This window comes from Bos indicus x Bos taurus, chromosome 10 (assembly GCF_003369695.1).
Source record: "Bos indicus x Bos taurus breed Angus x Brahman F1 hybrid chromosome 10, Bos_hybrid_MaternalHap_v2.0, whole genome shotgun sequence".
In the NCBI taxonomy this organism is placed as follows: Eukaryota; Metazoa; Chordata; class Mammalia; order Artiodactyla; family Bovidae; genus Bos; species Bos indicus x Bos taurus.
Window position 1 is genome coordinate 1231611 of NC_040085.1, and position 26872 is coordinate 1258482.

The 26872-nt window shown below is 44.1% G+C and overlaps 1 protein-coding gene across 1 annotated transcript in view; it reads left to right on the top strand.

Moving 5' to 3' along the window:
• Nucleotides 1–26872, top strand: part of SV2C (synaptic vesicle glycoprotein 2C) — a 216828-nt gene that overhangs the window by 101145 nt on the left and 88811 nt on the right. The window contains exons 3-4 of the mRNA XM_027552910.1: nt 2004–2184; nt 16254–16405. Coding sequence (XP_027408711.1) covers nt 2004–2184; nt 16254–16405 — 333 coding nt within the window. The remainder of the gene's footprint in view (nt 1–2003; nt 2185–16253; nt 16406–26872) is intronic.

Below are 26872 nucleotides of genomic sequence, written 5' to 3' on the forward strand. Positions count from 1 at the left end.
ACCAGTGACCATTTTTTGTTCCTGGGGCCAGAGCCACAAGAAAGAGTCCCAAGTCTTTAGATGGCAACAGCCATGGGCTGCTCCTGGTCGATGCAACTCACTTTCTGACCTGTAGGCATTTCTAAAGACAGACATTATTATCAAGCAGCTTGCACGCATGCATGCTAAGTCACTTTAGTCACGTCCAACTCTTTGCGACCCTATGGACTGCAGCCTGCCAGGCTCCTCTGTCCATGGGATTCTCTAGACAAGAATACTGCAGTGGGTTGCCATGACCTCCTCCAGGGGATCTTCCCAACCCAGGGATAGAGCCCGCGTCTCTTATGTCTCCTGCATTGGCAAGCAGGTTCTTTCGTTCTAACCTGGGAAGTCCATCAAGCAGCTTAGCTTACTGATTAGTCTTCTGAGAGGCATGAGTGGCAAATTCAAGCCTCTTGGGCTGTAAATAAGAGATACGCCCCATATTCATTTTCCTGGGTGAATCTGCTCTGCGGATCCCTGTGCACTGTGCTGATACATTCTTTAAATTGTCTTCTCGACATGCGTTGGGCCTCATGATATGAGTAACCTCTTTATTGAGGAGGATGGTCTTTTTACGGTCAGCCACATAGTACAGAGAAAAGTAGGCCGTCCCTCCCCAGGCAAAGGATAACCGCCCATCTCCTTTCAGCAGCCCAGTCTAAGTAAAAACAGCTTCTGTTGTGTCTTATTGTATAATTGCTCCAACGTTCGCCATTCCCTCTAGTTGTCTAGACTCGTCTATCTGCAGAGCAGCGTCTGCATGTCATTGATGTGGGGTCACCAGACCTTGCCAAGTGCTTTCCTTCTGGATCTCATTAATTTATTAACTGTTAGCAAATGAACTCATGTGAATGTTTAAGGAGGATATTTCCCTAACCTAAAGCAATAAATAAGGTAGTGTTTTCTCAGCTTGTAACCTAGATGCTGCTGGGCACCTTCAACACTTGTTTGAGAAGGGACTACTCAAATGGTGCTTTGGTGAAGCAAAGGAAAAAAGCAGAATTGAGTAAAAGATGTAGCAGGCAGCTTTTTTAAAGCCAAAACTCTTATTTATTAATTATGCCATTTCCCCTAGACCTTGCATACCCTTTTGGAAACCTTCCAAAAAATAACATTTGCCATACCTAATATTGTATCATCCTATGGAAAACTCTGGACAGAGTTTATGAGGGCTTGGTTTTTTAGAAGAAGCAAGTGAATTGGAAAATTCAGCTGTTTGCTCAGTGATACCAAGAGGGGCATCTATTTAACTCTTGATTTTTCCATTTGTTTCCTTTACGAAAGCAAAGCCAACCATGGTGAGTTGGACAACCCCAAACCACAAGCAGCGATTTTCCTTCTTCTTAAGCTCCTGATGCCAAGAAAAAGTTTTTCTTTTCTGAGCAGGATTTGGGAGAGACCATTTTGAGATTAACTCTTGTAAACTTAACCTTCCCTAACATCTCTTCCTTTCAAGGAAGGGCCAGGGTTTTCAGGAGAACCAGAGAGAAAGAACCTAGCGATCTTGTAGAAGTTTCCTAGGAGTCTGGCTGTGGCCCAGGTCATCTGCTGCAGCGCAGGCTTGAAGCAGGCTAGAGGATCCGTTTGACCTGGGAGCCCCTGACTCAGTCTCCCATCTCAGCTTTCCTGTGGTGCTAAGCTGGGCATTTGGACCAAAGATGACACAGCCATGAATCAAAGTGCGGGACTGTTCTCTATGGGGACTCCTCATGCCTGCCCACTGGGGGTACCCTCCCCACAAGGCTGGGGAGAACGTGACCGTCTCATCTTCTGCCCTTGCCATCACCCATGGCAGCCTGAGGAAACCCACAGAGCTTGTTTTCCAGCTTGAAAGCGGATTCGTGGATCCTGCAGAATCTATTTGTAAAGGAGCTGCTTTCCCACGCAGAATTCTAGAACGTCTCCTGCCCCTTGTTCACTTGCTGTTCCAAGTGTCGTTCCTGCCCGCTCTGACGTGTTTCTTTGTTTTCTGTGTGTTGCAGGCAGCATAGTGTACCTCGGCATGATGGTGGGGGCATTCTTCTGGGGAGGCCTGGCAGACAAAGTGGGAAGGAAGCAGTCCCTTCTGATTTGCATGTCTATCAACGGATTCTTTGCCTTCCTGTCTTCATTTGTCCAAGGTTATGGCTTCTTTCTCTTCTGTCGCTTACTTTCTGGATTCGGGTAAGGTTTTCTCTTTCGGATTTTATAGTAATGTGTTTATTCTACATAAAGACATAATGTACATGTTTTCCACTCTAGAGGCTCTCATTACCAAAAAATTATCCCTTAATGCATTTCCTTTCCCATCTTTGTGTCAGCCTTAGGAGCCATAATGCTGGTTCTTAGAAATATAATTATCAACCTTTAAATCCAGAAGAGAAGGGAATACGCATCTGTGTTCCCGTGGCTGATTCTTTTAGTGCTTTATGTCTAGGAAATGGGTGTTGTTTTCAAAGGAATGCTATATCTGTGGCAGTGCACATTTATGAGTGGATGTTTTTTTCTTCTAAAAATTTAAGCCAGAAATAGCTTTAGTCCTACCTATTATGAACTAATTAAAGGTTTGAACCATTCAACAATGCTCTTAAATCCAAGATGAGAGGGTCTCAAGTAAATATTGTTTAATTGATCCATGGTAACTGCAGGAGACCACCTGCAATGCAGGAGATCTGAGTTTGATCCCTGGGTCCGGAAGATCCCCTGGAGAAGGAAGTGACAACCCGCTCCACAGAGGAACCTGGCAGGCTACAGTCCATGGGGTCGCAACCAGTTGCAACATGACTTAGCGACTAAACCACCAATAGCATATTTAACTAAGTAGGAAGCCTGCTTCATGAGATGCAATAGGTTCTTTTTATAGGTTCCTGACTTCTGGTGAATCAACAGAAGTTGTGCTGTTGACAAGTGCAGTGGCATAGTGTAACCAATGGTTAGTCGTTTTTGTTAAAGAACTTGAAGCACTCGTTACTAGATTAAGCAAATCCACAGCTTAGGAAAACCCAATACTTCAATTAGGAGAGTCCAAGAAACTGCTTGAATAGGAAAAAAAAATAGTGTAAATATAAAATTTCTGATTCATGCTTAAGAACTCTGTTTAAGATGTTGTTTAGAGATGTTGTTTCTGAGGGAGTCTAGCATAAGATGAATCTATAGGAATAATATAAAATAAAAGAAAAATGAGTGAAGAAGGGGCAGGAATCTGTGCTGGGTTATGAATTTGAGAAGCCGATCAGTTGTGGTTGATGATGTTGGTCACCACACAGCAAAGCCCAGTTTTGCCCAAAGAGGAGGTCAAAAAGCTGCAGCCCATCTCTCTTAATTACATATAGTAGTACTTTAAAATCAGAGCTAAGATTAGCCGGAATATAAGACATCAAAGAGAAAGACTATGTAAGTGGATTATTTTAAGAGTACAAAGGTTTCCCCGTGCAGACTAATGGTTCACTTTCATAATTCATTCAAAACACTTACATTTTTATATTGTTTTCTGCCACAAGATTTGTTCACATATTGAGATTGGTGGATCCACAGGTTTTTCTGATGTTCTTTTTTTATCTTCTGGAACCTCATCTGTGCTACATTCTACACACAGGATGTGTGTGCATGCTCAGTTGCTCAGTCGTGTCCGACTCTTTGCGACCCCATGGACCGTAGCCCGCCAGGCTCCCCTGTCCATGGAATTTTCCAGGCAAGGAGACTGGAGTGGGTTGCCATTTCCTACTCCAGGGGATCTTCCCGACCCAGAGATCAAACCCATGTCTCTTGCATTTCCTGCTTTGACATATTCTTCACACAGCGGGCACTTGGCAAATGTATGACTAAGTTGCAGGAATCTCAGGAGTTCTCCTTAGAGTGAAGACACTGCAGTAAAGCAGGAGGGTTGGAAAGTTTGAAAATATTTTTTCCTTGGAGAAAAATGATCAGAATCAATCATTTGCTTTGTATCAATGGGGAAAGAGGGCTTTTCCTTAGCAGAGGGGATGCTTGGTGTTCAAGGCTCTGTGTGAGACTGGCTGCACACGTCATCTGTGGGGAGGATTTCTGGGTCATGAATTCAGAGGGCTGCAGCCAAGCCAGTGCTGAGTGAGTTGAGATACCTGAGGAAGAGCAGGTGCGATTAAAGCTGCTTGTTAAAGGACCATCTCAGGGTCCATAGGATAAGACATTCTTGCCACAGGAGAACTTCCTCCTGCTTTTTCTTTTATGTACATAATACCGCTAGCCTGTCAGAAGAAGCCTAACAACCCAAATTCTGAACTTTCCAGTCCTTTCCATTCACAGCCTTATCCAGAAAATATCAACAATATCCATAGACTCAAAAGTACCTGGCCGGGTTTGGATGATTATGGCAATTTTCATTGCCAGTCTAGATGAAGACATGGGCAACTCCATTGACTGCAGAGAAAAGGGCCATTCTGGTGGCTGTAGCATACTCCAGACTAAGGGGCTGTCCAGAAGCTAATTCAAGGGCAGCACAGAGACAGAGAAGGCTTGGGTATATTCATGACATCATTTGCTTCTTTGTTGCCGACACATCATTTTTCAACCAGCAGCTCAGGGCTGCAGACCTCTAAATAAGATAATTTACCTGGCAAAGCACAGGCTGTGCATTGCTAATTCAGCTACACTCTATCAATTGTGCTCCGAGAGACTAATGCACTGAATGCCTTTGCAAAGTGGGCACAGAATGGGGAGTCCAGAAATTCAAGTCCACCCTACCCCTGGCCTTACTGTGAGCCCTTGGGAAAGTCCCGCGGGCCCTCCAGCCTGCTGCTTCTTTTGTGAAAGGGAGAAAATAGTGCTTTGCATCCTACCTTTGAGTATGAGGATCAAGTGAGATTGCATGTTGAATCTTGCCTTAAAGTGACAGCAGATGGAGAGGGGAAAAGAGGCTTCTTTCCGACTTTGATTCCCAGAGAGAAACAGAAAAGACTAATCATGGGCAAAGACTTGGAAGAAAACAGGCAAGTAAAATGGAGCATCCCTGCTCTCCAGAATAGTTGGAGAGTCCCTCAGCTGGGAGTGGGGCTTGCGGGGAAGCCATGTGAGCTTACTCACCTGGGCCCAGGTAGCGAAACACTCAGGACCTTGTAGGATCCAGCAGCTGAGGGTACCTGAGAAACACAGCTGTTAAGGGAAGTGAAGAAATTGGTCTCTCTTCCTTGGATGAGTTTGGTGCCTTGTTGCCTTCTCCTAACATATGGAGAGCTGCCCGGATGACAGAGGGGTTGTCTCGGCAGCGAGGGTTCATCTGGACACTCTCAGCTGAGTCTCTATGTTCTCCAATTCCATTCCAACTCAAAAACAAAACTCTTTCACACCTTCTCTTCTCCTGAAACCATGGAGGACCTTTCACAGTTATAGATGAGACCTGGCCCCTAGATGCTTCCTGTCTGCTTGGAGAGGGAAGGTACACGGACAGCCCTCCCGTTGTCATTCAGTCGCGTCTGACTCTTTGCGACCCCATGGACTGCAGCACACCAGGCCTCCCTGTCCTTCACCATCTCCCAGAGCTTGCTCAAACTCATGTCTATCGAGTCGGTGATGCTATCTAACCATTTCGTCCTCTGTCGTCCCCTTCCCCTCCTGCCCTCAATTTTTCCTGACATCAGGGTCTTTTCCAGTGAGTTGGTTCTTCGTATCAGGTGGCCAAAGTATTGGAGCTTCAGCCTCAGCATCAGTCCTTCCAATGAATGTTCAGGGTTGATCTCCTTTAGGATTGACTGGTTTGATCTCCTTGCTGTCCAAGGGACTCTCCAGAGTCTTCTCCAGCACCACAATTCAAAAGCACTCCCATTCTCTATATGCTAAGAACTAGTCAGTGTCCTTTATGGGGCAGCAGCAAGGGGTGTGGGAGGCTCATAGATGAAGAGAAAACGGTGACAAAACTGTGAGTGAAAAGCCAGTTTCTGCGTGAAGGCTCTTGTTGTTTAAAAGGCGTGTAATGTTCAAACCCTTTCCACATCCATCACTTACACACTGAAAACATAAGCAGCTGAAGTTTTGACATAGTCCTTTTATTTAAACATTGTTAGTTAAAACTTGAGTCAAAGAATTAAGACTTTGATCCTAGAGACCTTAAATAGGAGATCTTGTTATTTCTATGCACCAGGCAGCTCCCTTATCCACGTCTGATCTGGTTTTAAATTGAAGAGAACTCGGTGAACAAGGAAGGAAAATTTCAGAATGTTGGCACTTTTTTCCCGTTGTGGAACTCTGGTGCTCAGACCCTGCAACGCTCCACGCATTTCCCAGGAGCATCACTCTCACCATCCTTTCAGCTTCACGGGGTCTTCTTCCTGGGCCCTCAGCACTCACAACCTCAGACCACCCCTCCCAGTGACTGTCCCCACAGACCCCTGGTTGGTCTTTTTGGTTGCACTGATCAATACACCAAAATATTTGCTTCTTATATGTCTTTCCTCCACCAGCATGTAAATTCCAAGAGATTGACAGGATAGGTCTGTCCACTCTTTACTGCTTAATCGCAGGAAGCTTAATAAAGTCTTACTTGGTCTGTGTAAGGGGAAGAGTTCTCAATTAAATAACCAAATGTTTAACTTGCATCATAAAAACAAAAAGGCATGGCCCTCAGTCAATTTCCAGACTTGAGCCAGTTTACAGACCCAGAACCCCTTGAATGAAGGGGAGACCCTACTACATTGCTGGAAGTTTATGCTGTTCATCTTTCCCCCAGTCTTCCCCAAAAGGACCTGTAGCCTTTTACCAGGGTAACTGAATGAGAGAAAAGGAAATAATCGACTTTTCAGAGCTTACTAGGCACTGGCTCTGAACTGACATTAATTCCAGGGGACCCAAAATGTCACTGTGGTTCACCACTCAGAGTTAAGGACTTACAGAGGTCGGGTGTTCAATGGAGTTTGATCTCAGATCCATCTCACAGTGAGTCCAGGAGGTCCCTGAATCCATCCTGTGGTCACTTCCCAGTTCCAGAATACATAATTGGAATGGACAGAGCACTGGTAGGATCTCCACATTGGTATGGTGCCTGTCTACCAATTCCTCACACTGGGCCTTTCAGAGGAGGAAGCGAATTTCTGGGTCACAGTCCAAACCCCTCATTTCACAGGTTAAGGTTCAGTGATGGGACCAGGAGGGACACAGCCAGGACTTAGGTTGCAGTGAAGTCCTTCTGAACTGGCCACTCTGTGAACAGGCAAACTGTGCATTCTGAATCCAAGGTTAAGATGCCTTGTGTTGACTTTATTGCAAGTGCCACAGGCTTCCTCTTGCCCTGTCTTATTTTGTTTCTGAGGCATCATTAGCAGGACTGTGTTATATTCCTGCTCTGCATATAAAGGAGCCTGATGGCTGGGTTTGTGATAGATGTGCTTTCCTCTTTATTCACCACACTAAGTCATGAGTGTATTTTCTTAGAAACAGATGTGTCCAGGTGCCAAATTCTGTATGACTTTACGTGTTTATTCAGCACAAGGCACACTCTTCCTGCCAGGGACAGCAGTGTTTTATGGGAAGGAGGAGTAGGGCATCAGCAATTATTCATCTGTCTCTCAGTTTCCTAAGTGAGTCTCACATCGGGGAACAGACATTTCCCTCTCCTCTTTTGTTACAGAAAATTAGAAAGATGGGAAATGGAGTTGACACCATTGATTCATTTTCATTTGCCCAGAATTAAATTATTTGTTTCCAGTCACCGTTAATTATGAGAATGGGAATGCTTCAGATGCCGGGCAATGTCAAACTTGGGAGCGTCTTGCTGAAGGCCTGGCACTGCTAAGCGTAAAGGTCAGGAGAAAACTACACCAGCAACAGAAATTAAAATGAAATTTCAGTGTCTGTGTATGGTAGGAGAATGACTGGCCATTTCTCCCTCTGCAAATGGAGCCTCATAAATGCATCCTTCATAGCTAAACAATATCTATCCATTCACTGATATCAATCCATTGTTGTCAGGGTACAATAACCGGAATACCTTGACTTGATAGAAATGATCACCACTAACTGAAATTCTTCAAACTATGTAGAACCTCATTTATGTCCGGAACATTTCTAAAATAATTGAGTATGCAAAAATACCCTGCCTTTTTGAAATTAGAACATTGGGGTACGGATAGATTGACTTCCATGTGTTCAGTAGACTCCCAGCTCTTCTGAGTTTTAGTCTAATTCCAAACTGTAAGGTTATACCTCCTGCATTGGAAAAACGCAGAACTGTTTAAAATTTTTCAACTTTTAAACATGTTTTATCAAACATCTATGTAGTAGTTGCCCTATTGAGAGATGCTGTGTTAAGTACTTTATAAATATTGATTCATTAAAGCCTCATGGTGACCCTATGAGGAAGATAATATTTATGCTACCCATTTTATAGATGAGAACGATGAGGCACAGAGAGGCTAATGGTAAAATCATACCCAGGCAGTCTGGCTTCATGCTTATAACCACCAGGCCTGTGTTATCTCAGATTCATTGAGAAATGTCTGTGATTTCATACCACACGATGTCTGATCCATGACAGACACCAAATAAACATTTTGAACAGATCCGTTCAAGATTTCTGACCCAAAGAATTGGAATGGAAAGACTGTTTCCAATATGGAAGATGAGGCAACAGACTAAATTACCTTTAATCCAAAAGTAATTGCAAACCCAAGTTATAAACAGTGAGTCAGTGTTTTCCTGGGCCTGTGCAGTCCCGCAGGCCATATGTAGCCTCGAAGTATATGAAATGTGGCCAAATTTAGATGTGCTGTAAAGTATAAAGTACATAGCACTGGATTCCAAAGCCTTAATACATGCAAAAGAGTATAAAATATCTCATTAATAATTTTTACATTGATTACATGTTAAAATGATAGTATTTGGATACATTGGGTTAAATGAATATTTATTAAAAGTTAACTGCAGCCTTGTTTTAATATCTTTTCTAGAAAATTCAAAATTTATACATACTTCACATGGTATTTCTGTTGGAAAGCACTGCCTTAAACAATGCCTTTTATGAGAATTTCCAACAACAGTGGGCCATTCAGACAGTTTATTTCCCTGTATACCTTTTGGCGAAAGAACTATAGATTCCAAGGGAGAAAGAAGTAACAGGAAAAGTTCTCCCAAAGTCATAATGTATAATTATGAAAAATTAGCCACATGCACTTTTAAGAACTGACTCTGTGAGCTCCATGAGGGTAGGGATATGTATTCTTCATGCCTGTCCCTCCAGCACCAGGTCCTTGGCCCAGATCTTGGCTGGGTGAGGGGCTGGATGGTGCGGGGGAGGGGGGGATGATGGATGGATTGGTAAATGGCAGCTGAGTGGGAGACTGAGGAGAAAAGGGTGATTAGATATATACAGCAAGTGACTGGAAAAGTCTGCATGTCTTTTTTCATCACTTCTTACAGATCATCCTAACGGTCATCACCATCTTTATTCACAACATCATTTAGGTGCTGTGGGAGTGCATGATTCCAGCTGTCTCAATAGTGAGATGATTCTTTTCCAAGACAGCATGAGGACTCTGATCTCTGAATATATCTTCTCCCTCCATGGCAGCCTGTCTGCTGCTGTGGATATGCAGATCTGTTTAGGTTTGAGGGGCTTTGCGTGCATGCTGCGTTGCTAAGTTGCTTCAGTCGTGTCCGACTCTTTGTGACCTTATGGACTGTAGGAACCGCCAGACTCCTCCGTCCGTGGGATTCTCCAGACAAGAACACTGGAATGGGTTGCCGTGCCCTTCTCCAGGGGATTTTCCCGACCCAGGCATTGAACCAGCATTTCCTGAATTTACAGGCAAATTCTTTACCACTAGCTGCTGCCTGCAGTTGTTTAGGTTTGACGGGCTTAGGGCACCAATATGGTTGCAAACAAGGGCTAGGGGAATTGAAATTATGTTTTCTTAGAAACACAACTTTTACTCAGATTATATGTGTGCATCTCCATATTCTCAAAATAGTCAGGTTTAAGCTGCGGCTTTGCAGATGGGAAGACTAAAGCTACCCTAACCCCCCACGCTTTAGCATCAAAGCTGGGCATGAGGGATCCCTATTCCTAATTTGATGATTGGTTTTGTTACCAGGAAACATTCTTTTCCTGTCTCTATCTTGATTACTTACAGTAGACATATGCCTTCTAATCAATACAGCAATCTCATTTTCTGTGCCAGCCTAGCCTGTTCAGAGATGTTAGATCTGTGTCCTTTCATCTAAGCCTCTGAGCAGCCTCCTCTGTGATGCTCTGTTACTATCATGAAAAGGAAGTCCATCTTTGGAGTTGCTGCTTTAGCTGGTAGGCTGCAGTCCATGGGGTCGCTGAGAGTAGGACACGACTGAGCGACTTCACTTTCACTTTTCACTTTCATGCACTGGAGAAGGAAATGGCAACCCACTCTAGTGTTCTTGCCTGGAGAATCCCAGGGACGGGGGAGCCTGGTGGGCTGCCGTCTCTGGGGTCGCACAGAGTCGGACACGACTGAAGTGACTTAGCAGCAGCAGCAGCAGCAGCTTTAGTTGTTTACTTCTGGGTCCAGTTGAAAACACAGTGAACTGGTTCCGAATTGCTGTCCGACTTGCCTGGCCGTTCAGAGTCTTCTTTCTTTTTTTGGTTGCTGATTCTGAGCAAGGATTAAAAGGATATTTTTCACGAAAATTATTTGTGATTGTGATTCCTGGCATAGACTACAGCATTCATTAGTCATTTTTATAAACCCATAATACTTGTAATAAAGCCACCAGCGTCAGCTCTTGGTGGATTTTGCCACCTGCTTACTATCTGTAAGGAACACATGACTTTACAATGCTTATTCAACTTCCTGCTTAATTACATTCTCATGTAATACCTCATTTCCCAATGGAAAGGGAAGTTTGAGGAACGGCACTGGCTGGCAATCACGTGGTGAAGTAAGTAAGAATAAAATTACTCATTATTATCAATACATGCTCACTGAAGCATTAAAGCACAACAGAATTATTCAATTCTTTTCAGGACAGGAAGTCATCATTCTATAATTTCTCCCCTGAACATCATACTTCAAGCCATTTTAAGTATAACTGGCCTTTTTGAGTACAACCTCCTTCTTTCACCATAGAAACCTCCTCCTCATCTTCTCAGTAGCCAGCATACATCCGAGTGACAAGGTACAGAGACAGACGTAATCCACCACGAAGGTGTCATCGAGGCTGGAGTGATGCGAGCTGTGCCTGTGAAATGTGCAGACTTAAATCAGTCAGGCTTCCCAGTTTTTCAAGGAGGTTTGTGGAGACAGGAATGTTTGGCCTTCTCCTTCTTCCCACTTTGCTAATCTCATTCAATTTACATGTCTCGTGTTTCCAACACAGAAATTTTGTCTGTAAAGCTGATATAAGTCTTCGCCTTATACTATATCTCATTTGTGAATTTGTCTTAGTTTACTGAGGAAAATATGTTTTATGACATTTACTTGATGCCTCATACTGAGTATTGCGAGAAGTATTGCAGAGCTTTTGAGGGGCATGTTATGTGTGTTCCCACACTTGAGTGGACACACACATGCAACGAGGTACTGGAGGGGTGCCAGCTTATTCTAGTGATGTGTTTTAATACAGATTCTTTTTTACTTTCTTTATATTTCTGTAATTAAAGTTGTAAACACCTACCATTAACAGTACTTAGGGAAAATAGCTCCAACTCTGAAATTCCACATGTCAACATTCTGTTTCATCAGTGTCAATTCAATTATTTTGAATCTGGCTAATCTTCTACCCATAATAGAGTGTGCATTTCAATTATTATTCCCTTTGTGCCTCCAACTACCATGGACAATGAAGATATGATCCTTGATGGGAGCTAATAAAATAGACTTAATATCCTATGGTGAGAAAAATTCTTTATAAACCACCCTGATCTCATTGTTTCGTTTGTGTAAATATTCTGTCAAAAATGAAATCGTGAGCACATTTCAACAGTAGCTAATTAATCAGTAGATAATGAACAATAAAGAGGTCTCCCTGTTAACTGTATTTAGACATTTACTGCCTATCTGCTGTGTAAAAGATAACCATGGTATGCCTTATATCCTGGCTGTTTAAAGTATCATATTTCCTCTATTACATCCCCATGGCAAGAGTTTCTCAACCTCAGCACTATTGATATTGGCAGCTGGATAAGTCTTTGTTGTGAGGGGCTGCTGTGAATATGATAGGGTTTTTAGCAGTGTGCCTGAACTCTGCCCACAATGTGCCAGGGGCAACCCCTGAGCTGTGATAACTAAAAATATCTCCAGACATTGTCAAATGTCTGCTGGGAGAGGGGCACAAAATCAACCCTATTTAATAACCGTAGAGAATTTGAGAAACTCCATTCAGATATGTTTCTCCCTTCAAGTGTTCTCAGAAATTGTATCTTAGTACAATAAAACAAATAAGGAGATATATTAGCCCCTCATACAAAATAGTGAGGTAGAATAGTAATAGGGAGCTTTTAAAATAAGATTTGGTGGTGGAGGGTGACCACTAAGACATAGAGTAGTTCACGAACCCTGTGGGGGCTCTGCTGCTGTCAGAACTGCCATGACAGCACCCCCAGCTTCTCCGGTCATGTTGGCCCAGGACATAAGGTGTATGTTTCCACTCACTGGAGAGGTTAGGTCGTCACAGCAGCTTACTCCTCCCTCCATCATCAGAGAGTCTCGGGGCAATTCGTTTCTTACGAGTAAACAGTGCAAGCCCAGTAGGCCAAGTAAGGGGGATTCAAAGATGGATATGTTGTAGTCATCACCTTCCAAGAGCCTCTGGTCTAGTGCAAACAACGTGTAATCGCTCTGATCGGCTATGAAACTCCAGGAACAGTTAATATTACGGCACACTGCAATGTACTGTAATGTTTTTTCTCTGCTTGAAGGATATCACCGTATGATGAGGAGTTAATGTTTTCCCCCAAATACATGATCAGCTCACAATAGGAAATGTGAATGCTTGGATTGTTTTTTAGGTCTCTGAGTCTGAAGGACTTTGCGAGGGATTTAAATAGATTCCTTCCCTCCTTCTTCAGACTCACTTAGCCCTTGATGTTAGAATTCCTTGTGGTCTGCTTTACAAACATTGAGAGACATCCATGCAAAAAGAAATTCAAAAAGCAAAAATCAAAACAAAACAAAAAAAACTTGAAAAAGAGACTTTGAATTAAAACCAGAAGGATTGTTTAAAAGCCCCTAAAGTTGGTGTTCTTTTATGCAACTGCATTGGTAGCCACCTGGAATACATTCATCTTGGTTCAGAGCAACCTGGCATCCCCTGACACACAACTGTGCCTTCCTGAAGTGTGAGTTACCACTCATACATACAGAGTGTCCAGAAAACCAATGAAACATTAATTAGGATGTTAAAAATCAGTAAAAACTGAGGCTCTTCCTTTGCATCGAAAAGTGAAGACACGGATTAGGGACCTGGGACTTTATAGTCCAGAGAAACAGATTCCTCACATCAAATGACAAAAGGAACAGCGTTAAATGATTTATGACACAGATGTTTTATTTCCCATTAAAATTGTGTGTTGTAACGGAACCATTTCAAACCTGTTTGAAGCATTGTTGAATTTTTAAATTCAGCTAGCTGTCCACGCATGGTGTGAGGTCCTCAGGAAGCCAGGCAGAGAACCGTGTGTTTCTGTGGTGTGGTTTATAGCCAGCTCTGACTGGTCATCATATACATCTGTTTCTTGTTTGGGGGTCTGGTTGATGGACTTGGACCTGGCTGGCTACCCTTGATGTGATGGTGCTGAGTTGCCATGTGCTACGTCTGAAATCCTATGGAGATTTTAGGTAGAACCATCACATTCATACCCCAGAGGAACAGATATAGACGCTCTAAGTTAGTGATTTTCAAACTCTTTGAACAGTAGGTCTTACTAAGAGCATATATATATATAAGTATATATATAATTATGGGCTTCCCCAGGGCTCAGCAGTAAAGAATCTGCCTGCAATGCAGGAGCCGCAGGAGACATAGGTTCAGTCCCTGGATTGGGAAAATCCCCTGAAAGAGAGCAAGGCAGTCCACTCCATTATTCTTGCCTGGAGAATCCCATGGATTCTAGGAGCCTAGTGAGCTGTAGTCCTTAGGGTCGCAAAGAATCGGACATGACTGAAGCAACTTAGCACACATGCATATATATAGTTATATATTTATGTATATTTATACTCACATATATACACATATGAATATATATTACACACTATAAATGTTTATTGTGAATGAAATGTATGAAATGATACTTATTACTTGAATGTCACTCAAATATTTCATGTCTATTTCAATTTTTAAAATGCTATTGACATTTGCTAAATTAATTTTGTAGCCTGTAGATTGAAAAGCACTATTCTAGGTGGTCTGCACATATCCAGCCACAGATGACTACCACATAAACAGGGGCAGACTCATGAAACGGTGCCATGCCTACCAGTTGGTGCAGAGTGACACTATCAGCTCCGTGGTTCATTAGGTACATCTGCTGCAGATGTGGCCTTTCTCTTCATTGCATTTGCTAAGATCGCTGTCACTCTTTATCATATTAAAGGCACTCAGGAAATCAGTTATTGCTAAATGGATAAATACAAGTGTCATTCCTTGACATCAAATTTACTTGAAATGTCAATCGCAATTTTCCTTACAGAAACATGAACATAAAGGAATCAGTACATGTTTGAAAAACTGTATCACTAGATGTTGTCTTTACAACTTGCTTATATGTTGAGGGCTTCCCTGATAACTCAGTTGGTGAAGAATCCGCCTGCAATGCAGGAGACCCCAGTTCAATTCCTGGGTCAGGAAGATCCCTGGAGAAGGGATAGGCTACCCACTCCAGTATTCTTGGGCTTCCCTTGTAGCTCAGCTGATACAGAATCTGCCTGCAATGTGGGAGACCTGGGTTTGATCCCTGGGTTGGGAAGATCCCCTGGAGAAGGGCAAGGCTATCCACTCCAGTATTCTGGCCTGGAGAATTCCATGGACTGTATAGCCCATGGGGTTGCAAAGAGTCGGACACGACTGAGCGACTTTCACTTTCACTATATTGTAGCACGCTTAAAAAAATAATTATGTTAAGAATTCACATATTGTTTAGAATGATAGTAATTATTTCCCATACTACCTTACTTTCTTAGACAGTGTCTTAAAATTTGTGGGGTCAAGGCCAAGTTGACCTTCTGATGAGTTCTATGGCCCATCTCCCTAGAATGAACAAAATTTTGATTCCATAGACCCTCATTTGAGAACCTTAACCTGAGAAGAGGTCACTGTTCATACCTTCTATCCAGAGATCAGTCAGTGTCTCTTAAAATCACCTTGACTGGAAGGAAGCATTGCGCTGTTGGTAATCTAAACCAGCAGCTCTTTATGTGATTGTCCCAGTGCCCCTTTCACATGTACTCATTTAGCAGTATCTGCTGGACTGGGACCAGAGCCAGTCTAGGAAGCAGCCCTGTGGGTCCTGTGTTAACATATCCCTCAGACAGGGCTGTAGGACCAATGCTGTGGAATAGGATCAGTTGTAGTCAGCCCTCTAGAGGTGTTTGAATCTCTTTCCAAAGTCCCCATGTCATGGACAAGACATAACCATCATATATATATATATATATATATGGGAGTTGGTGATGGATAGGGAGGCCTGGCATGCTGCGATTCATGGGGTCGCAAAGAGTCAGACACAACTGAGCGACTGAACTGAATTGAACTGAATGTGTTAAAGTATTTCCTAGATCATACCAAATATTGTGCTTTTTGATAAACACCATGTAGAACAGCAACAAGAAACAGAAAGTCCATGGAGATCTTAAGCTAAGTGCTCTATATAAAGCACATGAGTAGGGTACCACTCCCACCTTTTGGTAACATGGTTTAATTGCAGGTTCAAGTTTGGGGAGGATAATAAACCTATTTTGAACATGCTGTGTGCTTATTTGCTCAGTCGGTCCGACTCTTTGCGACCCCATGAACTGTAGCCTGCCAAGCTCCTCTGTCCACGGGGATTCTCTAGGCAAGAATACTGTAGTGGGTTGCCATGCCCCACTCCAGGAGATCTTCCCAACGCGGGGATCGAACCCCAGTCTCCCGCGTTGCAGGCAGATTCTTTACCGTCTGAGCCGCTATTAAAGTTACTAAGTTGTAGAAAATGTACCTTCCTTGATATGCTGGAAAAGAAAGAGAACATGTGTTGATAGAGCTTGCGTTAGCTCCGCCCTTCGTGTTTCACACTGGCTGTACGAGCTCTGATATCACATACCGTCCCTACCTCTTGGCAGGATTGGAGGAGCCATCCCCACCGTGTTCTCCTACTTTGCGGAAGTGCTGGCCCGAGAGAAGCGGGGCGAGCATCTGAGCTGGCTCTGCATGTTCTGGATGATCGGCGGCATCTACGCCTCGGCCATGGCCTGGGCCATCATCCCGCACTACGGTAAGAGGCCCGCCTTGCCCCAGCCGGGCGGTCCCCTTGTTTCGTTTCAGCTTCCATTTCCACCCGTTTCCTCTCTTGTTAATGCTGATTGGAGAACAGTGCCATCATCATGTCTCTCCCTTTTGTAATGTCTAGGATTCACATTCCCAACCCCTTACGAGATCCATATGAGGTAGGACTGTGCCAGCGATCCTTTGGGAAGACTTTTCATTTTGCTGTTTTCAATGTCTCCACTTTCCTGTGTTCCCATTGTGCTGTCAACATGGGCTCCCGTGTAAGTGGAGGTGAAAGGATGCACAGATCGTAGCCTATAAGGCAGCTTGACTTACAGTGGTTCTTGGGCTCCTCACGCGTGTGAGACACTGCAAGTACCTTGACTCATCTCCTCTCGGCTTAGTCCATGGCTCAGCCCATGGCGGCCTCACCTCTTCCAGAAGCTCAGAACTGGGATGGGAGCAGGGAGAGCCCCGTCTTCTTAAGGACCATCAGTTTGCAGAGCTTCAGAAATGACTCTACACCCCTCCACGCTCCCCTCCTCAGTCTCTCCTGAGCACTCACTGTTCTGCCACCTCAGGCACCTGAAGGTTTCGTGTTTCTGAGCAGTGCTCACGCTGTCAGAAGCCACAGCTCCCAGGTGCCTCACCCATAAACCGTGAAATGCCAGTAGAGGTTAACAGAATCTAGGAATTGAATTCGATATAGAAGGAGAGGGAAAGGTAGCTGTTCCGGCCATATTTATGTGTGTATGAGTGTGTGTGCATGTGTGTGTGTGAGAACAGGATGAAGCTGACAAAGCATGAACACTGGATATATTTAAACCACCATGGCTTCAAAAACTCACTCTTTGTTCTATCTGAAATCTAAAAAAATTAGATTTCAAAAATTTACTATTTGCTCATTTTCTATTTTTCTGCCCTTTTTTTTTTTTTTTTAAAGAACAGAACAACTTTTCATTATAAAGCGTGGTTCTGTTAGGAAACAAATTTAAGTGAATTTAACTCATTGCTAAAATCAAAGACAACATGGACTTCAAGGTTCAGAGGCATTGTGATTTGTTTTCCATACTGAGTTTTAAAATTCATGTTGTCACACTCATCCTTGTAATAAACCTGGAAAGTTATATGCAAACCAAACCTTTATTTAACAACACAAGTACCAAAAAAAAAAAAGAACACCCACAAGACTTAAGAAATTGGTTACTGGTCCCGAAGAGAACTTTTCTTTGTCAAACATTTTAGTGTGATAGGTTCTCATTTTTAGACTCTTCGGTCACTTTTTGGGCCAGTGATGCCCTCATTCAGGCCATTACCCATATCCACCATGAGGCTTGTCTGCTCATATCTATCACGAGGCTTGCCTTCTGCCACCATCTGAGGGATTAAGGAGATTCTCCTCCTTCATCTGGGTCCTAAGGACCTCAGCCATGCTTAGAACTTCCCCTGTATGGCAGCCTCTAACCCCCACTCCACTCAGACTGCTATTCCAAATGGAAAAGTCACTTAGCTACCACATAAGGAATTGTTTCTTAGGAAACATGTATCAGGAGACAAAAAGGAGATGAAGGACCTGGGCAGAGTCCAGCTGTACCCAGCACTGCCCCCAGAGCCACTGTTAAGTCAATTCAGCCTTTGAGCAAATTGAAATAAGCTGGCGGGTCTGGGTGGTCCCAGCTGCAGCCTCACTGGCAGTGTCTGCCAGGGACTCGTGCAGGGCGCAGCCTGGCACCTGGGCCCCTCCTGAGGCCAGCATGCTCTGCATCTCAGCCTCTGGTGGCGGCACAGCCCCTTAACTGCCGGCTTCACTGCCTCCTGCTTCCAGTCCTCCCTTCCCACCATGCCTCAACCTCAGAATGCCTCCTGCTGGCCTCCCTCAGCTCATAGCTCTGGCTGGCCTCTGTCGTCTATGTGTATTTACTGGGCCTGGACATGACTGCTTTTGGTTTTGATTTTGTTTCCTCACTTCCTCACTCGCTCCAGATTCCTGCCTTTCACACATTCCTGCCCTTGACCTTGAATAGCCCTTGGAGGACTCCAGGTTTTGCCTCTGGCCTTGCCAACTGTCCGTGGCTGAACTACGAAAAATGAGCGTGATCCCCACCTTTTTCTTCCACAAGCACACATAAAATATTCTTATTTAGAGCAAAAAGTCCCCCAAGATCATATGTAGCTAGAAAGAGGGAGGTTGTAAACCATAAACAATGCTTGAAAAGTTACAAAGATAATCACATTACAGCAGAATCAAATGGATCTGAGGCCAACATTAATTTCTGTATTGGAGGAACCAATAATGACCTGGTTAAGAAATTAGTAACAAAAAATTAAAACCTTATGCCCATGTTTTACTGAAGGTTTTCCATGGCCAGAGGTGTGGCCAAAAAAGAGGAAAAGAAAAGCCCAGCCAATTACTGTTGTTAATCCTGTCTCTGTGTTAGAATCAACAGGGGAGAGTTTTTAAAATACCCTTGCTGAGTTCATTTTATACTCTTGCAGCTTGAAGAGTTTTAATTTTTTTTTTCGAAATAAAAGAGTTAAATTTTAAAAGTCCCATGCTGAAGCTTCTGGGGGTGATTTTCTGTATCTTGATGGGGATGGGTTTTAAGAGCACGTGTGTGCTCACTCAGTCATGTCCTACTCTTTGCAACCCCATGGACTACAGCCCTCCAGGCTCCTCTGTCCATGGGATTGTCCAGGCAACAATACTGGAGTGAGTTGCCATTTCCTCCTCCAGGGCATCTTCCTGATCCAGGGATCGAACCCACATCTTTCGCATTGGCAGGCGGATTCTTTATCATATGAACCATCTGGGAAGCCCAGGTTTCAGGATTTATTCATAAAAATCCATTAAGCTGGGTGCTCTAGATTTGTGCATGTCATTATATGGTGGTTATACTTCTTCATAAGCACTTTTTAATGGAAGTTTACCACTTCCCCCACGCACTGAAAATACCCATGCTTGGATCCTACCCCAAATCAACTGAGTCAGATTCTCTGGGACGGGGACTCAGCATGTATCTTTTTTAACACGCCCAGGTGGTTCTCACATGCAGTCAGTTTTGAGACTTGTCAGCCCTGTACCTCTCTTGGTGGGTGATGCCAGAGCCCCCGGGACTGCCTCATGTGTATACAGGGCAGCTGTGAATTGGAACAAAGAGTGAGCCTGACCTGTGTGCTTGACTTACTCAGTTGGTGTTGGAGTTTTAATATTGTTGGTTTCATCCAGGCTAAAGGACCTTTTCATACATCTGGTTCAGAATCACACTTTAAAGGTAACTTTAACATGCGTCTTTGCGATGACACATCTTTTTACTTAAAAATGGCTAAAGGTTAAAAGTAGTCCATCCACTTTCCCTACAGCCTCTGAGAAAATAAGAAGCCTTCTGTTTTCCCTCTGAAATTCTGCAGGGTATAAATGGTGCCATGGCCCACAGAAATAACAGGGGTATAGGGGTCCTTGCCCCTGCATCCTCTTTCATTTGGGGGACCTCTGACCACTGCCACCTTACAGTGGATTGAATTTTCCCCTGGCAGGGAAGGCAGTCAGGGCAGAATAAAGCGACCCAGAGCCAGATACTGGCCCTTCGCACGCTGGTAATAAGATTTGCTCTGAAGGAAAGAAATTAGTAATGGGCATCCACATGGCAAGATTATCAAGGGATAAAGGATATACATAGTCACGGGGAATGCAGTCAGGCTTGTATTTCTGGATGTCACCTTTCTGCATTTGTGGCAGAGCAGTCCATGCACAAGACCTGAGCCCGATGCCATGAGACCTGAATTCTGACTCCTGACAAGTTTCTGATGCAAAGTCAACCTTAAGCTGGTCACTCAGGATGTTGAAACTTGGAAGGACTCTTAGGAAGTTAGACACAACCTCCAGAAGGGATGTTTGGACGGCTACCAGGGTGGGCAAGTTGAGATATAGGCTGTGCCAGGAGATGCTCACAGACCTCGGATCCACCTGGCCTGCAGCCGAGGCTGAGTTTCAGTACCAGCATCAGATGACGATGTGCTGTGTGTTCCCCGGAGACAGATGGTCGCCAGCACCTGAAGGTTCTAAGGAGGTGTTAGGAGGCAGAGTACAGGATGTCACTGCTCCAGGCAGCTTTCCTGCCACCATCTCCCTGGGACCAGCTCCTTCCAGCCAGGAGCTTCGGGACTTTTTCAACCTGTGGCAAAGAGCAGTTCGCATAAAGCTAGGGAGTGGGGAGAAGACCCTGCCCAGAAGGAAACGCCCTGGCCTCAAAGCTCAGGTGCCCACAGCAGCTGAGAGCAGGGGTTAAAAAGTATGGTTCCTCTTGACCCACACCCCTTTTCAAACCTCTGACTTCTGACCCACAGTGGATACTGGCTTCTGATTCACAAAAGAACAAGCACAGTGTGAGAGCAGATGGCAAAGATGCAAAGGCTGTCATGCAGTCTTTCTCCCCTCCCCCACACCCCCTCTGAATTAGGACACATCAGCATTGAATGCAAGCCCCGATGCCTTAAGGAGAAAATGGGACAGGGAACTGAATCCTGGGTCTTTTGCCTCCTTGGCTGAGAGCTTTCATTGCGTCCCGGGCTTTGGAGTCTTTGCAGGGTTGCTGTGCTTTCTGCTCCATTAAACTCTCTGTCGTCATTTTCTTTGAAATTCGCGTGCATGTCAGATGAGGTGCTGTCCCCTGCCCAGATGCGTGACAGTGCACAGCAAGGGATTCAGTTAGCTAAGTGAGAAGGCTATCGGTTCAGCATGAAATGCCTCAGCTCTTAAAGCGTACGCACCCAGGCTGTGCTCAGCACTGGAGCATCTCTACCGCCTCCGATGCCAACCCTTTGCTGCAGACCTCAGGGACCAAGCTGGGGATGCCCACAAAGCCCAAACCCCATACATCTCTCCCCTTCCAGCTATAAGGGTGTCTGGGTGTCTGGGCTTAAAAACACAGATAGTCCTGAGGTTGTCTGAATTATCAAGATGTCTTCTACTTCCTTTAGTTACAAGAAGCGTGAAGCTAATGCATTTCTTCTCCCGAATGGTGAAACTGGGATGAAGGTAGGAGGGGATAGTCCAATAGCTGTCTGGCTGATGAAGGAAACAAGGAAGGCCATGTTCATTTTGTGCACAAGAAGGAAGGCACTGCAGCCAACAGCAAGAGACAACAGTGAAAGCTGATTTTTGAGTCTTAGCCCCGCTGCTTCTGGGTGTGTGAGCTTTGTCAAGCTTTTCAGTCCCCCCAGTCCCATTTCCTAAGTCAGCATTTGGGGAGTCAGTGAAATGATCATGCTAGAATAGCTAGTTCATAACTAGTGTTCGAAAATGGTAGCTGTTATTGCTATCAGGTTCATATCCTGTATGGGAAACCTGGACTTTGTCAGCACAGCCCAGTGTGAGCTCAGAGTTACAGGAAAGAGGGAAAATGAGCCAAAATGTGTAAACCTTAGCTAGAGAGTGAGATCAGAGGAAGCAGAGAGGAGAAAAAATGAGAAAAAATGTAAAGATAATGAGAGGGAATCAAGGAATAAACAATACCATACAATCTTGGTAGCCCTCAGCCCTGTGAATCAGAATTTTCCATCCACGTGTTTGTTGGAGAAAACAAACCAAAGGGCACATCCCATATAAAGATCCATTTTAAAGGCGTGGTGCCACCCCCCAGGTACGTGGCACAAGAGCCCATGGCCCTTACCTGCTGACATGCATCACTAGCTGACCTGTGCATTACATGGACATCCCCAGAACCAAGCTCTGTCTCAGTAGCAAGGTATCCTGTACTCTGGATGCAGGCAGGCAGCATGGGCTGACATAAGACAGGCCCTGGTTCCAAGCCATCTCTGCCACTCTTCCAGCTCTGTCACCTTTAGGACAGTTACTTAGGCTCTCTGACTCTCAGTGGCCTCATCTATAAAATGGGCAAAATGCCCTTATAGGGTTCCTGTACTAGAGGACGGTTTTCAAAAAGTGGTTACTTAGCACAGTGCCTGACATAAGTGTTTGTTAAGTGTAGCTTTCTTTCCGTAAATGGGGCTGAGGGCGGTTGAGCTAACGGAGGAAGAAGGAACGGGAATATTAAAAAGAGTTGTTTTCTTTGCAAGATGCAATCCTTAGGGGTACCACCTGTGGTTAGAAAGTCATAGCTACCAACGTGTGTCATAGACAAGGTGTCCCAGGCCCTCACTCAGATAAGGTGCTTAGCACAGACTGACGTGTGTCAGAAGGAGAATCTGAGCCCATATGAAGGTGGGTGCAGTTAGGGCTGGGCTTCCCTGGTGGCTCAGTGGTAAAGAACCCGCCTACCAATGCAGGAGACTCGGGTTCGATCCTTGGGTAGGGAAGATCCCCTGGAGAAAGAAATGGCAACCCACTCCAGTATTCTTGCCTGGAAAATTCCATGGACAGAGGAGGCTGGCACACTATAGTCCATGGAATCACAGAGTTGGACATGACATAGCGCCTACAGAAACAACAGTTAGGGCTAGAGTGACCCTTATATGCCGGTTTCAGAAAATGTAGGTACAAGGCTGTAGCAAGCTTCAGACAGGTGAGCCCTTGGTAGCATTTCAGTGGGCCAGACTTCCCCCATCCTCAGATCACAGTTGACTAGACCCCTGGGTTTCTCCCCAAAGCTGGGATATGAACCCCAGCCTGACTAGCAGAATGTCTTCCACAGATCCTGGAGAAGTTGGTCTCCAGTAGGGATCATAGCACCTATATCTACAATAAATAAAGACAGAAAAGTTGGTATATTTACTATAGATAGAGGTTTATCCTGCAAGAGCTATTGATATTAGAGTTTGCCTTGAAATGGAATAACAAGTACATTTTAGAGTATAAAAATTAGTTTAAGAAATGAATGGCAATACCAAATGCTAGTGAATATGCAGAGAAATCGCATGTCTCATCTGTTGCTGGTGGGAGCACAAAATAGTGCCCCACGCTGTAAAGTAATTTGGAGTTTTCTTAAAAAAAAACCAGACACACCTAACGTACAACTGGCAGTTGTCCTCCTGAACGTTGTCCCAGAGAAATGGAAACATATGTCCTCACAAACACTTGTGCATGCTTATTTAGGACAGTTTTGTTTGTAATAGCCCCAAACTGGAAACAACCAAAATGTCTGCAATACTATAGAATTCTACTCAGCAATACAAGTAAATGAACAGTTTATACAACAGCCAGGAGAGACCTCAAGGGCATTTTGTGAGTGAAAAAAAAAAGAAAAAACCTCAAAAGATATCCTTATATAACATCTGGAAATGACAAAGAGATGGAGAACAGTTTAGTGATTGGTTGGTGGGACTAGGGGAGACGGAGAAGGGACGAGGGTATGACTGTTAATGGAGTAGCCTCCAGAGATCTTTGTATTGATGGATTAATGTCTTGAATGCAAGTGGGTATGTAAATCCACACATGTGATAAAATGACAAAGACCTATACACATATTCCACTGTGAGTTTCCTGCTTTTGGTGTTGTACAACAGCTGTTTAAGATCTTCATTTCCGAGCACTGAGAGAGACTGAGTGAAGAAGGGTAGCTGGGATCTCTCTGGACTACCTATGCAACTTTCTGTGATTCGAATTCAAAATAAAAAGTAGAAAACAAAATTAATTGAAGGGCATTTCCACATTTACCACCTTATTTATTCTAATAGTCTTGGGAACAAAAGCAGCAGTAAGTGTCATTCTCATTTTTGGAATGGAGAGCCTGCTGTATAGAAAGTTTGTCATTTCCCAAAGTGACACAGAAAATGGAAGATTGGGAATTAGAACCAGCCTTCTGATTCTCATTTCTTCAAAATGTTCTCCAGACATGGCAAAACTAAGATGTGTCCTCAAAGAGCAACGCAGAGGCTAATTTGGAAGCATCTGTGTGGTCCCTACAGTGTGTGTTTATGGCCCGTATGGCAGCCACCCATCACCTCGTGTATCTGAGCGATGTATCTCAGCTCTTGCCGAGCTCTAAGTGCTCAGCCTCCATCATTTGCATAAGAAAAGCCGACCACACCCAGAATTCTATTATAAAAATTGCCTTACTGAAGATATCTAAGAAACCGTCTTAAGAGGCTTTTACATCACACACTTTTTATCCCAGTTCATAAATCCTCATTTGACTTTTGTGTTTCCTTCCAGGGTTATCTTGTGTCTTCTCTCTCCCCCTTCCCACACAGCAAGCAGCTTCATGGGCTTCTGTCTCCTCCCCCGGGAACCTAACTGCGCTGCCCACCCCACTCTCCTTTTTTTATGGAGAAAAATTCAGCCCTGCCCAGCTTCTAGCTCCAAACGTGGATACTTTGCATATACTGCTCTGCTTGGGCCGCCATAACAAAATACCGTTGACTGGGTGGCTTACACTCCAAAACTATTTTCTCACAGTTCTGAAAGTAGGGGAATCCAAGACCAAGTGGCCGGTCAGTTTAGTTTCTGGCTGAGGGTTCTCTTTCTGGCTGTCTTCTTGCTGTGTCCTCATGTGGAAGAGAGAGAGAGATCGCTGTCTTCCCCTTCTTCCATCCAACTAGGGCCCTACTCTACAGCCTCACTTAACCTTAAGTACTTCATAAAGATCCCATCCAGATGTAGTCACACTGGGAGTTAGGGTTGTAGCTCTGAATTTGGGGAGGTACAGTTCAGTCCACAGCACCACTCTTTGTGATCTTAGCGAAAAAGGGGCCTTCCAGCCATCAAAATCACCCCTGCTTTGAACGCATTTGAAGACTATTCCTTTTTTCCATTGTTTTTCTTGTTGGATGCCTACTATAAAATCTAACTCTGAAAACAGTTACCCTGTTTTCTCCCTGAAGTATAAATAAAGTCTAAATGATAGCCTTATGATTCTATAAGAACTTCCTGCCTCATTTCTCTGCACATCTCTATATTATGAACTAGACAAAATGTGTGTGTGTGTGTGTGTGTTTGAAAAGCACAGTCCTGAAAATACCCCTGCTGGGCTGAGTTTGTCATTAACCTAATTAGGTCTGTTATCCAAGCCTTACAATTAGCACCATTACCAAGTCTTGGAAACCAACTGCTGTGCCTTTAAATGAACTGTCACCTGGGGGGATATAAAAATTGTCATCTTCTAAAATGTTCCTTGTTTGAGCATATAATTATTCCCCAGATTTCTGTCAATAAACTTGCTTAGAGGGCAAGAGAAATTTACAGTTTCATGGGGAAGGTAGAGAAGGCTTCCCTGATATCTCAAGATACAAGCTATACAATCTGGACTTCATTTTTCTGCTATATGCATATCGGGGTCCCCAGAGGAATACTCCATTCGCTTGCCCAGATTGTTAAGGCCAAAGGCCATAGAGCTGCCCATCTATTTTCTACAAGTATAATATTCTTTCATTTGTAAGGAGTAAGTCAAACTTCAGCTTTTACGTAACTTACCAGCAGAGGCATTGATGCTGAATGACCTGGAAGTTTCTGTTCTCTTATGGGTTGATTGAATGTTTATATTTTGTGCAGTTGTCTTTCGGTCAAAACTGAGCTTAGATTTTCTCTGAGTTGCTTTTGGAGGGTCCCAAGGCAAGCCCAGTTAAAGACCCAGGTGTGGCCTCCTAGCCTGTGTGACCATTCAGCACGACTGAACACTGAGCATAGCTATGTAATTCCTGAAGATACACAATCAATGCCTAGGAGAGCTCGTTAGAATAGATTATTCAATAGGACAGGATTTGAGGTGGAAGCCATGATGGGGGTATCTTAGTAATTCTTAATGGAGTCTTCTCAAGTTTAATAGGTGTTTCTTCTTTAGGCAGTGCCTGATTTTTCATATGGGCTTCCCAGGTGGCACAGTGGTAAAGAACCCACCTGCCAATGCAGGAGACACCAGAGACGCGGCTTTGGTTCCTGGCTTGGGTGATCCCCTGGAGTAGGAAATAGCAACCTATTCCAGTATTCTTGCCTGAAAAAAAATTGCACGGATAGAGGAGGCTGGTGGGCTGCAGTCCATGGGATTGCCAAGAGTCGGACACGACTGAGCACACGCACACAGTATTTTATTTACTGTTGGAGTATGCTTCCCCTTGGGGACAGGTTGAATTGCATTGCCCACGTATTCCTCATTCTTACGCTCACTCCCCAGTGAGCTCATCTGCTCATCTGCTGTGCTCCTCCTCACACTCTGGAGTATACAGGACAGAAAGCAGCCCTGAGGCTTTGGGAGGACTCTTGCAAAGAGGCTGGAAAACAGTGAGCCTGAGAACTGTGTAGTGGGGACATGGCAGTGGCAGAGACTCTAAATCTGGCAAAATTAAAGGGGGCAAGATATGGTGAGAGAAAATGCTGTGGGCTGGAGCAGAGTGGGATGGTTACTGTAGATCTTGATCAAATGAGCATCCTAACTAGAAAGCACTCTTGTTACTTGCTTAATCCAATAGTAGTAGAAGAGATTTGCTGTTTCAGCCATTGGCATATTCCCTTGTCCCATCTTCTCAATGATTCAAAGCATATCTTGATGAGATGATTGGCAAGGGTTAGGAAATCAGTTGACAA